The sequence below is a fragment of the Opisthocomus hoazin genome, chromosome 16, assembly GCF_030867145.1.
Source record: "Opisthocomus hoazin isolate bOpiHoa1 chromosome 16, bOpiHoa1.hap1, whole genome shotgun sequence".
NCBI classification, from domain to species: domain Eukaryota; kingdom Metazoa; phylum Chordata; class Aves; order Opisthocomiformes; family Opisthocomidae; genus Opisthocomus; species Opisthocomus hoazin.
In genome coordinates this window covers 19,852,641-19,865,028 of record NC_134429.1, presented here as the reverse complement: position 1 = coordinate 19,865,028, position 12,388 = coordinate 19,852,641, and the positions used below count along the sequence as shown (strand labels likewise).

The following is a 12,388-nucleotide window of genomic DNA, read 5'->3' as shown; positions in this document are numbered from 1 at the left end:
TTGAAAAGGCCGCAGCCTGATTACAGTGTCTACCAGTTTCAAACACTACCAGTGATGGCTCCACTCTAGCAAGTGCTTTATTTCAAGTCACCCAGCAGCCTTCCTGCCAAAAAAAGACAAACTGCATCACTTCGACAGATTCTTTCCTGAAAGAGAAATTAGGTCAGAGATGCAGTCCCAATCAACTTTACTATTTGAATCAATAATCTTTGGCTTCAGCCTCACACCGCAGTAAACAGATCCTTGGTAACGGTGCAGAACTCAGTTCGGCAATGAGGAAGAGAGCAGAGCCCACCACCATTTTGTCCCACTCGATCAAGGTCCCGAATGTTCCACCTCCACTGGCCGAGGATGACCCGAAAAACCGACGTGACCCTACACAAACAGGGCATGCTCCACATGCAAGCCCCACATATACCAAAACGCTACACATACATGAAGCTTAAAGAGTAAAGGTAATACGTAAAGGATGGCAGACCAGCACCTAGCAGCTGAGGGTACTACAGGCCCCGTTGAGCTCAGCACTGTGCCGACTGCAGACGAGGGGCTAGAGAAGGGCAGGTTTCTCCTCAGGAGAAAGCCGAGTTTCTCCTCAAAAGAAAGGCGAATTCCCCCCTCAAAAGAAAAGCGGGTTTCTCCTCAGGAGAAGGGCGAGTTTCTCCTCAAAAGAAACGCAAATTACCCCCTCAAAAGAAAAGCAAGTTTCTCCTCAGGAGATAGGTAGGCTTCACCCTCAAAAAAAAGGCGGGTTTCTCCTCAGGAGACAGGTACGCTTTACCCTCAAGAGAAAGGCGGGCCTCGCCTCAGGAAAAGGGCGGGCTTCTCCTCAGGCCGCGCCTCGCGCCCTTCACTCAGGGCGGCTCCGAGGGCGGAGCGGGAGCTGGCGGCGCCTCGGCCGGGCCCGCCCAGAAGCCCTGCTGGTCGGAGGAGAAGGAAGAGGAGGAGGAGGAGGAAGAGCCGCTCCGCCCGCCCGCCCGCCCCGAGGCCGGGCCGCAGCCATGTCTGAGGAAGGAGCCGCCAAGCTGCGCCTGAAGCCCAGGAAGGCACCGCCCGCCTGCAGCCGCCAGCCCAGCCCTGGCCGGGAGTCCCCCCGCCGGCGGCGCCAGTGAGTCCGGGCCGGGTCGGGGAACGGCTACCCGCGGAGGGGCCGGGCGGGAGCAGCGACGCCTCAGCCGCCCCGAGCCGCCGTCCGCCGCTTCTCCGCTGGGGCCTGGGCGGGGCCTGGCCGCGGGCGGGCCGGCGCCGGGCGGCTCGGGAAGGTGGAGCTGGGCCGCCGAGGGCCCCGCGCCCGGCGGTGTTCCGTGGTCGCGCCTCCGGCGCGCTGCCGGCTGTGTTCAAGGCTGCTTCGTAACGCACCTTCCGTAGCGCCTTGAAGAAATTGAAACGTCCACTGCAAAATAAAGTGCCCCGGGCCCCGCGTCTTCTGCAGGCGCTGGCGAGAGCGGGGCCCATGAGAAGTGTGAACGTATGAGTATTTTCTTTCTTCAGAGTAAGGCTCACAGGAGACCAGAAATAATTCCTTTTTTTTCCAGCCCCGGAGCACGGGAGGACTGAAGAAAGGTGGGGTGTAGAGACAGTGAGGGGTTCGGTTCTTGCTCCAGCCTGTTAGGATGAGCAAGCGCACCATCAGCCGTGCCACTTCCAAAACCAGGCTTCGAAAGGCCGATGGCTCCGCTCTTTGAGGGCTCGTAAGACTTGTCCCTAGCTTCTTCTCAGTGCAGCGTCATTCCTGGGTATTGACCTAAAAAAATGCATCAGTAAGAAGTGGGAACGCTAGAAATAGTATTCTGACATCAACCATCCGTCCTTCTCTTGAAATTGTCTTTATACAGCATTACTAGTATAAAAACCTTTTACGACTTACTTGATAGTTAAACCTTCCTAGGATGGGTTAGATCAAGTCCTTCAGAAAGATAATCAGTAATTTCAAATGGCCAAGCATACGTGGGCACCAACACAATTGCCATCCTTAGTGCAAGCACTTCAATGATTTCTGTGATAAGCAGGCGTCAAGTTCGGTATTAGAGAAGAAAAAACAGTGGCTACACTTAACAGTTTCACTTGGAAGTGAAGACAGTAGTAAATACCTACATCTCATTTGTTACAAGTAGAAATCAAGGCACTTAGACATTTTTTAAAAATTGGATAATTTTTTTGATAGCTATATGAGTTACATAAGTCATGGCAGACAGTAAAAATTAGTTTACGGGCCCCATAACATCTCCATTTTAGAAAAAACTTGCTTTAGGCTAGATGGAGATTCCCTTGGTAAAAAAATAGTATTATAAACAGTTAAATCTTTTTCCCTCCACAGGTGGTCTTGCTTCTCTTTTAAAAATCTGTATTTGCGTACTTGTTCCTACTGACAGATGCCTTTTTACATGCCTCTGTGGTTTGACATGGCAAAGCTGTCAAATATTATTCTTGGTTTAGCACACAGAGTGCTGCTTGATCAAGAGAAAATAGGTAAGAATGGAGTTTTGTGTTGTGCAAATGGAAAAGTCATATGCATTTTCAATCATAACCCCCTGCCTTGTGCTTAGCTGTCAACAAAAGGAAAGGGGTCACTACCCTTGGCCATTGAATTGGGCTGAAAGAGGTTGATGCACTGTCAGCTGCGGCAAGTCTTTAATTTTAAAATTTCTGCTTTGATAAATCCCGGTTAAGGATAACTACATTTTTTGAAACATCAGCATTACAGGAGGGATAAATCAAGTTAATTAAGAGGCAAACTAATTCCCTCTCTCCCACCCTCAAACTATTGGACTGTCTCTGTCTTTACAGGACATCGGCTGACAGATGTTCCTGGTTTGAAAAAGAAGACTTAAATGAGTGTGAGAAACCATGGGTTTTGTTACTGAAAGACATCAGTCAAGATTTACAATGCACAGACTGGCACACGGTGCCCAGTTTCCCGGAGTTCTCTGGAAAGGTAGGGTGCTGTACCCCTGTTGCCTGCCCTCTGTGTACTCCTTACAATAGCGACAGCCCGCGTGATGTCAACAGGGGAAACAACCTGAAATAGCTTTTAAATAGATGCTGGGCTTTCAGCTAGTTAGTCTCTACTGAAGTCTCTGTACGGTGTGACTTAGCACTGTGCGGCAGGTAGTATAAGGACAACTGCTAGGAGCTTTTTTTGCAGTATGGCAAATTATTCACATCTTTCTGGGAAGAGAATACCTGTGTAAGTGTACTGACTGCTGGAGAGCACTAACGGCTCCCTAATGGAATGAAAGTGGGAAAGGCAAACTGTAACAAGAGGTTAATTACACAGTAACAACCATTACATTGCTCCAGTAGTGTTAGGCAGTGGCAGAACACAAGAAACACAGTCCTGCTAAGAATTTGTTTTCCCTGGACAGCAGCAGGTTGGTTTTCTCATCCTCAGTCTCTCTGGGACATATTACAAGAGTAGTCTGTTGTATCTGTTTAGAAATGTGAAGGGAAGATACACATTGCACAGACTCCAGGAAGTTCTTGATTGCTTTACAAGTGCTGGAGATGGACGTAAATAAAATGTTCTTTTCTTCAATGTAGTTTAGCCTTCTCAGTATTTGTAGTGTGTTCAGCCTTGGTTTTATGTATTGACTGAACTGCACTTGTTTGAAGACCTTGTGTGTGTGTCATAGAGTTCTGAGGAAGAGAGTCTACAAAAACAAGAAGTCTTTACCGTTGGAATGAAAGACTTTCAGTGGGTATCATTCCCATCTTTCTGCAAAGAAAAATGTCTAAAACCAAAGGACCTGAGCTCCCATCAGCTAACACAGAGCTCAGTCGACCATTTACATGAAGGATGGGGCCACGCAGATAAACTGAAAAGTTTACCTTCTGCAGCTGAGGAAATGTGCTGGGTCACTGTTACAGATCAAGCCGAAAATATGGTTGGGGAAGACAGAAAAGCTATTTCAAAACTGGATGCAAGTCCTAAATCGTGTAAACTTGCTCAATGCAGAAGTTCTACACCCGACCTGGCATTGTCACAAAGCTCTGCAAAAGGGTTAGGTTTTCAACAGCGCTGCCGTGGGACTGTACAGAACGGCAGGGAAAACAGAAAAGAAAATGAGAGGAAAGAGCTTCAAATACAAACACATCAAGAGCGTATTTCATTTGGTGAGGCCAGACAGGTGCCTGCAGAAAGAAAATCTCCTCTTGCGTGCAAACCTGGAACTGAAAGCTGCAAGGAGAAGACTGAAAATCGGAGTGATGGATCTTCAACTCTCACCAGTTGTCCAATGTGTCTGGTGCATTTTAGTGGAACGTAAGTCTTTTAATAACTTCACAGTATACAAAACCCCAAATGGTTCTGGATGCAAAATAATGAAAATAATGAAAATAGACAAAACTTCTCCTGTAAAGTACTTTTTAAATGTCAGAATTACCTACTTCTAATTCAGTTTAGAAGTTCACAATTACTAGATTATACTGCTTTGAAAAGAAATCTAAGTTTGAGCTGTCAGTAAACCATGCTAGTATATACAGAATTAGCCATTTTAAATACATGAGTATGGAAGACTTTTTTTTGAAATTTGTATCATAATCCAAAAACCATTCTAGTGCAGCATTCTTGATAGTTAAAAGCTAACTTCATAGCTAGACGGATTAATCTCATACCTCTCACTTGCTCTTCGCGATCTAGCCTTTACGTTCCAGCTCTACTGGTACCTGTTCAGCAAGTACCTGGAGGCCTTTGGCTGAGCGACTGCGCTCTTAATTTCAAATTTAGCTTTCAAGGTCTGTGCAAGATGGGAGGAAGCCGAGTTTCCTTATGCAGGCCCTGATTAGTACAACTAGATGAGACTGCAGTCCTCTGTTGCTGTCAGACTGCCTTTATTAAAAAAAATCCTCCTTCCCAGCAATTAAATATCTACTCTACAAAAAGAATTATGTTGTCTCTTAAAATTGCACCACTTAGTAAGTATTTAGGCTGTCTTAGTTGCTGAAAATGTGCTTTTGAACAGGTCTTCTAACACTGCAACCTGTATTGGCTGCAACTTTGTTGTCTTTTTTTTGGAGGTGGCACAAGGAAACAAAAGGATGGCTTCAGTAGTATTTACAAAAGTGTGGTCATTATATCCAGAAATTGAGTCAGAAAAGCTAAACATACTTCAGGTCTTCATATGCAGTTCTGTGCTACTGGTAACTGTGCTGATTAGAAGTAGTTTCAGTTTTTAATAGAAGCCATTTTACAAAAAATTATCACAATGTGGGCAGTGGGGAGGGTCACGTCACAGTCACAACAGCAGCCCTCCAGAACAGGAACCTGAAAGCAGAGGCGAGACAGCATCCTTGCTGTCAGAAACCTCATCTCCTGTATCCTCAAGCCAGGGCTGGATGTAGAGTAAGGCGATGGCTTCCTATGCTGTATCCATAGGCTGACATTTTAATTGTCTCAATTACGATCTACACTGAAAACTGATGTTAAGATCACCAAGAACAGAGAATTGCATGGAAGTGGATACTTAAAATCCGTGTTAGTGTGTGTCTCTTCAAACAAATACAATCTCAGTGCATTGCGTTCTAAGGACAGCATTACTTGTCCTGCGCAGAGGGAGTGCAAGCATTGTCTTCTAGTGAATAACATCATCAAACTATCTAGCAGCAGATAATGGCAACTACAAGAGTTTGTGGCAGACTCCAGTGCTTATGACTTACCCACTAGAGCACTTCTGTGATTGCTTAGGGAATGAGTGAAGAATACTGTAAATAAAAGGATTTGACTGTGTTCCTCACTGAGTAACTTCTCTGTATTTGCAGACTGTCACAAGTGGATATTGATGGCCACCTTGCTAGATGCTTGTCTGAAAGTGCAGATGATGTGATGTGGTAAATCCAGAAGAACGAAAAGCAAAGGAACAAGGCAAGGATGAACCTTTCTCAAAGGGAAAAGAAAAATGCGTCAAGCAAGCATATCCTTGTCTCAGACTTGCTTAAGGATCACAGACCAATAACTCAACAGATGGTCAAGGGCCACCTGCCTGCTTGGGGTCTTTTTATTTTAAATCCTCTCAAATGCCTGTAAAATAGTTCCAGTGCTGAAAATGACACTATAGGATGTCCCAGAGACCCCCAGGAAATCAGGTTTGGCACTTCCGGAATCTGGGTACTTCTGAAAAAACATACAGTTGTAAATCCCTAAAGAACTTGTTTTGTCTGATGCACCATAGTTGTTCTGAACCTCAGAGTATAGAAGAAAGCAGCTGAAATATAACTTATTATTTAATCTAGTCCAAAAGTTTACTGACTTTTTTCTAAGCAAGTAATCTGTGAAAATAAGCTTAATTAAAAAGTCACTCCAGCTTAGCATTTTTCATTATTTTAATATCTAAGTAAGAACTTGCATGATTGTACAGTTGATTCTGTCAGTGTATCGATGTTAAAAGAAAACACAACCCAGACCAAAGAAAAGGCATGGGTTTGGTTTTTTTTTTTATCTTTCTGAAGGAACATAGCTAAATTCATAAGCTTCCTTTGTAGGTTGCCAAGTCAGTATCCACTTGATGAACATGACTAGTCTCAACTAACTAGGCTCCAGAAAGAACATCTCTCCTGCTGGTTTCACAAGATTGAACATAGTCAGCCACATTTGTATCAGTTCCAACCCTCCCCCTTAGAAACCATCAATGTTTGAGAATAAAGAGCACCCGAGAGTTTGAGAAGGTATTCAGAAGATTCATGTACTATTTTGGTAACTTAATAGTAGCAAGTAAACATTTTGTAAGGTTAAGAAAAGCCACCTTTTCCATCAGTGACAATAAATGATATCCAGTGCTAGTCTGGTACCACAGACAGAAGGGATGAAATAAAGGGGCACTGGTTGCTCATTTCCCCCAGCACAGGGGATGCTGTGCTGTCCGTGGCGCACGCCGTGGCTCCAGTCACAGCCTCGCCGGGCGCACAGGTTCCCGTCACAGGGCTGTAGCCAGAGAGTACACCTGTGCCTCTTCCAGCTATTTCCATCCCAGCCACCTTCACAGACAGTGAGGGAGAGCACAGTGCAGATGAACAAACTTCAGCAGCAGAATGGTTTTCTAGCTCAGCAAACCTCCACCCCGGACCTCTACAATGAACAGCTCCAATGCAATCCAGAAATACAGCGTAAACACAGAGTACAGCATCAAAACACAGGGAGGATCCTACAGATTTAATTTACAATGGGGTCTCTTTAAAAAGTGCAAATTGGACATAGCTCAGTTTACTGATAAATAATAACAGTCTGTTAACTTTTTCATTAAAGTCTTTAATAGATGTGCAAGAATATAAATGATCTTAGCTGTTATGGATTAGTGTACCATCTTCTGCACAATTAAAACTGGTCAGCAAAGATCCCAACTAATTAATTATACAAAACTACAAGAACATATTTACTGGTTTACAATCATTAAATTAGCTAGAATTTTCATTTACTATTTCAAATAAGACAACTATATATCATTACCAGATCCATTTGTAATATATTAGGATTTTTTTTCCAAACCACACATTTAATTACATCCTTCATTTTCTTTTATTTATAAAAGAAGTACTTTATATAAAAAATTTCCCCTTCATGAACAGAACATTATTCAAACACTTGCACATGAGCAACCAAACTTGTATCCAGCAAACTATTTGGCAACACAGCAACATTGTAAATGCCTGTAAATTTTTAAATAAAAACCAAGTAGTCTTTACAATGTTTAGCAAATGTGTCTTTCTGTTCTTCCTTCCCTCCCTCCCAAAGTGTTCTGAAACCTAGAAAAGAGGTTAAAAAAAACCAACCCCCAACCCACATTTCTCATATTTCCATTTTAACGTCCTATGCCCTGGCATATCAAAGGACAGCTTATTCTGTCATATTTCCATTCATGAGCTGCCTGCAGTCACTCTGATAACTATTGATTAGTTTTATTACCAGGGGAGTTCAAAACAGAAAGAAAAATTATTCAGGGTAAATTAAGTAACTGCCAGGGAGAAGGGAAAAAAGGAGTAACTAAAAATGTCAGATTACATTTAAAAGGTAAATGCTTCCTTTAATAGATAATAAAGTATCTAAAGTCCAGGCATTTGAGACAAATACTTCTTACTGGTTAGATCGTTTAGTGCTGATGAAAACACATTTTGCTTCATACGAAAAGCTACAGTCCAACAGAGAGAAACCCACAACTTAAATCCGACTGGGATTAATATAACTAAATAACTACAGGTCTGCATAATTGTGGCTAATGAGGGGATACCAAGTGTAGATTGTTAATCAATGATTAATTGGAAATTTCAAGCACTGTTTTGGCAGTCTCGTCCTAGCACCTCATGACTTGGATGTGAATCCGAAAGATGTCATGTTCAGCACCTAATGCAATGCTGTACCCTGAGAAAACCATATGTTAATGGAAAGAAAGTGAAAGCGTTGCAATTTATCCTGCATTTCACACCAAATTAGGTGAGATGTCATGGCACAGGGTTTCTCATTTTTTTCCTTCCCACACGATCCCCCCCCCCCCCCCCCCCCCCCCCATATCTCTATAACCCACACAATATCGTTAAAAACCAAAATCTAGCAAAAAGAAACCCAGCCTCGGCCGTTGTTACTTGCAGAGGCCGGTAAGTCCTCACAGGCATCTGAAGTTTCCACCAGCGATGCGCACTCACTAATCCCAGACACAGCAACACAAGCTCTTCCAGGCTGAGAAACCGTGAACCCTTTTGATGTAATACACCCTGTCCCTGCCCCCCAACATCCCCCCAGGCTCCAGGAGAAGGGATTTGATAGTTCTCTTTTGTTTTATCCAATTTCTTAGGTATTCGTTTTTCTTCCATTAAAAAAAGCACTACTTTGATGCAAATCATTTTACCAAAACATCCCATTCTCTTCTGTAGAATAATTAGTTATTAATATACATTGAGTAATTGTAAGCAGACAGTTTAACATAAGTAGGAGGTGTGCTTTATCAGGAAAGTATTTTTTATTACGGTTATTCTAGATTTACTATTTAAACTTTAAGGCTATGCTTTACTATGCTTTTGCTCTATCTCTGAATATTTGTATTGTTGATAAAAATACTTTTCAATAATCTAATATACAACACAACATCATTGTAGGTGTAGGCACTGCTTAAGTATTTTCAGAAATCCTTTGTGTGCAAATTTAGCTTTCTTCAATCTATACATTTTGGTAAATTTGGAGTTTAAAACAACAGATTTTGAAATTGATACTGTAAATTTTAACGTGGAATTCATGTTTTGAGTCACTCTTCATTTCAAATTCTATAAAGATGCAAATGAACATTAGGCTGCAGCTGTGAACTGTATGTCTCATGTAAATGGTTACTTTACATTAACAAGCAGAACTTACCAGGTTTAAGAACGTTCCAAATATGTATTAATTCTTCAATGTAGTTTATCCATTTAGGCACTTAAATCTTGTACCCAAATTTATGTTTGGATTGCTAATAAAACACAACTCCTTTTAAATATATCTGAGACGTTTAGACAAGTACGACTTGTGAAAAAAGGCATCAAAAATAAGCTTCAACACCACCGTAATATATTTTATTCTTCAGGATGTTACACTGTAATATTCTTCAATTGGCAGCTCATTGCATCAAATGTTTGTAGAAAGCGGGTAGATCTCAAAGTTGTTCAGAATCTCCTTCTCCAGGGATGCAATGAACATCTTGATCCTTCATGAAACAGGCACCAAATGCCAATTCCTTCATTAATGAAGCCAGTTGTGTCAGTGCCCGAACTTCAGAGTCACTAAGTGGCAGAAGACACCCACCAAAAGCATTACTTCTCCTCTTTGATTTTCAGCAGCAACTTTTTTTTTTTTAAAAAAAATCATTGGTCTCCATCCAAAATCTTACAGTTCCCCAGCCTCGCATGCATATACTGTAGTTAAGGATAAATTTAAAGGTCATTCACACTGTCCCCAACGAGGATGTCATTCCTTCATACTGTTTCTTCTGTTGACAGCAACAATGGATTAATATATTCAAATCCTTCAAATTCTGACTGATCTATTCGCTTTATTATATCTCTGAAAAACAAAAAGCATTGTTTTGTTTTATCCATTGCAAATACTGGTTTTGTTGCTGTACTTTATCCTCAAATAACAAAATACCTTAATGTATGTATATGAAGTTCTACAGAAGCAACAATAAACGGGAAAAAAAAGTCTCTGAACATACAAATACTTAACACTAATGTTTCATCCCATATCTAACGCAGCATGACTGGAGATTTTGAAATGTGTGATAAAAAGCTTCTTCTACCCTTCCACTTTGGCAACATGCACACTTCTAGGGCCCAGAAAGAAGCATATAATAAACAACTGTTGTTTTATAATACCAATTTACAGATAAGAAACAGGTATTTTGCTGTCAGCAAGGGCTGCTAACATTGTATGTAAGATAAATACTACAGTAGACTATATTCTAATGCTAAGTACATAGTTTCTTCTCAGTAATTTTCAAGTAATTTACAAATTTCTTAATATGCAATTGTCTTTGGGGAAAAATAAAAACATACTCATCATCTGGGGTTAGCTGCACAGGTTCGCTGGTGAACTGTGTATCAAAGTTATCCAAACCATAATCATCTGTGATCTGAGGCTGAAACGGAGGGGTGGTTTGCTTCTTTTCCAGCTAAGAAAAAAAAAATAATGGAGGAGAAAAATTAAAATACTGAATATTTACAAAATCCCTTAAGAACATAAACATATATTGTACATGCACTGAAAAGTCATTACAGTTGAGTGTAATACTGGTGGAAGATATAAGTACAATCTGACATTAAATTTTAGACACTAAATGGCGTATGCTCATCCTGTTTATCCTATTGCTGTACTTTAAACACTAGAACTTAAGAAAATTATCAGAAATTAATAAAATTAAGTTTAAAACTATAGAAGAAGCTGTTTCCCAAGTCTCTTGCCTACACATTAAGAAAAAACACTGTTGCTATACATCTGGCTCAACAGTTTTTAAACTGAGAACTCACTCCAGAAGCTTTCCATCCCAGCCAAGATGCTTTCCCAGAATACAACTCGTTTTTCCCTTTTATAAGCTCCTCAAGTTGCTTTTTGTAAAGGCAGCCTCTTAGATGACACCAAATCAACATAACCAGACTTGTTTATGTTCATTCCAGCACAGAACAGAAAAGAAAGCAATTATTTGCATCCCGATCAGTCGCTGGCCACATGGGTAAGCCATCATTAAAAGCAAGTAGTACTAATCAACAAAACAGATAAAGCAGCCCAGAATTTTATTCTGCAATTAAAATTTAACCATGAATACATTTACATACAATATTTCCTGTTACAGGAACTGGAAACCCATATTTATCTTCATCACCAGAGACAGTCAATAAAACACTGGACTTTTTTACTCAAATAATGACGTTGTAGTCATTAACAACCTTTCCTCATTTGCTACACCAGTAGCATGTTCAACAGTATCGCCTGTTTTCCAATTAAGGCAAGTCCCTACTGTCCTCCAGAGTTATTAGCTCCCTTCTCACAGGTATATTGGTATATCAAACCCAGCCAATAATCCTGTTTCGTGATTTTGCACGACTAGCTAAGTTCTCACCACCCAAATCACTTTTTACCCCAAACAACAAGTAATACTACTGTTTTCTACGTTACGTCTATCATATTACTCAGTCTCCCAGTGAAATATCACAGAATATGAAATATCTTAAACTACAGTAAATCAATAGAGCTTTTGTAGAACTGACTACGAATTAAATGGATTTATACTTCTCACATTTTCCTGAAGTTATTAATTATACACCACTCACTTTTGTGAACAGAATCCTCTTCATCATGACTTGCAATTTCACACTGCACTCTAATACAAATACTGTCTAACAAACCAAAGCAAGCTCTCTTCTGCTTCGTAAAGAGCAAGAGGGGAGGAAAAAAACCCACTCCAGTGCAACTTTAACTGATGCTTAAACTCACTGGTTGCAGTCAGCATTGGCTGCCTCTCCCACCCACAGCCTGGGGAACATCCAAACCAGCTCTCTTACACCCTACGGAGCCTACGCAACAGCCAAGTGATAGCTACTGCTCAGGTCCTTCACACAAGCAAACGAGCTACTTCAAAGCACTATATTCTGGAAAATCAGTAATAGGTAAACACTCCTGCTCAACTTCAAACTCAAATAATAAAAACCGTGTGAACTGAACCGCATTGATAACACGCAACCAGAACAGCTCCTTCTTCAAACACTTCTTAGTCTAACTAGAAAGTCACAGCGTTTCAAAGACATCACATTGCTTAACACATATGGCTTCAGTTAAGTTTCTTCTACAAACATCTGGGTGTTTTATGGAAAGACGACTGACCAAATATTTATGTCCGTAGTTGTCAGTATGCTCACGTAATGCCTTAGACTAAAAATATGTAAT

At 41.2% G+C, this 12,388-nt stretch overlaps 2 protein-coding genes across 6 annotated transcripts in view; one reads left to right on the top strand and one right to left on the bottom strand.

Annotated features, from left to right (window-relative positions):
• Positions 1 to 927: 927 nt before the first annotated feature.
• FAAP20 (FA core complex associated protein 20) lies at positions 928 to 8,471 on the top strand. Of its 2 annotated transcripts, none has more exons than XR_012765723.1 (4): positions 928 to 1,105; positions 2,785 to 2,932; positions 3,610 to 4,258; positions 5,755 to 8,471. XR_012765723.1 is itself a non-coding variant. In XM_075437663.1 (4 exons), the coding sequence occupies exons 1-4, from the start codon at positions 999 to 1,001 to the stop codon at positions 5,825 to 5,827; spliced, it is 957 nt and encodes a 318-aa protein (XP_075293778.1). In that variant the 5' UTR covers positions 928 to 998; the 3' UTR covers positions 5,828 to 8,471. The 2 variants fall into 2 exon arrangements, 1 of the variants encoding a protein (XP_075293778.1); XM_075437663.1 differs by having other exon boundaries at positions 3,630 to 4,258.
• Positions 8,472 to 8,482: 11 nt separating this feature from the next.
• Positions 8,483 to 12,388, bottom strand: part of PRKCZ (protein kinase C zeta) — a 60,678-nt gene continuing 56,772 nt past the window's right edge. For all 4 annotated transcript variants that reach the window (XM_075437651.1, XM_075437650.1, XM_075437652.1 and 1 more), the window contains 2 exons: positions 10,504 to 10,619; positions 8,483 to 10,012 (listed from right to left, as the gene is read on the bottom strand). In XM_075437651.1, coding sequence (XP_075293766.1) covers positions 9,925 to 10,012; positions 10,504 to 10,619 — 204 coding nt within the window. In that variant the 3' untranslated portion in view covers positions 8,483 to 9,924. The remainder of the gene's footprint in view (positions 10,013 to 10,503; positions 10,620 to 12,388) is intronic.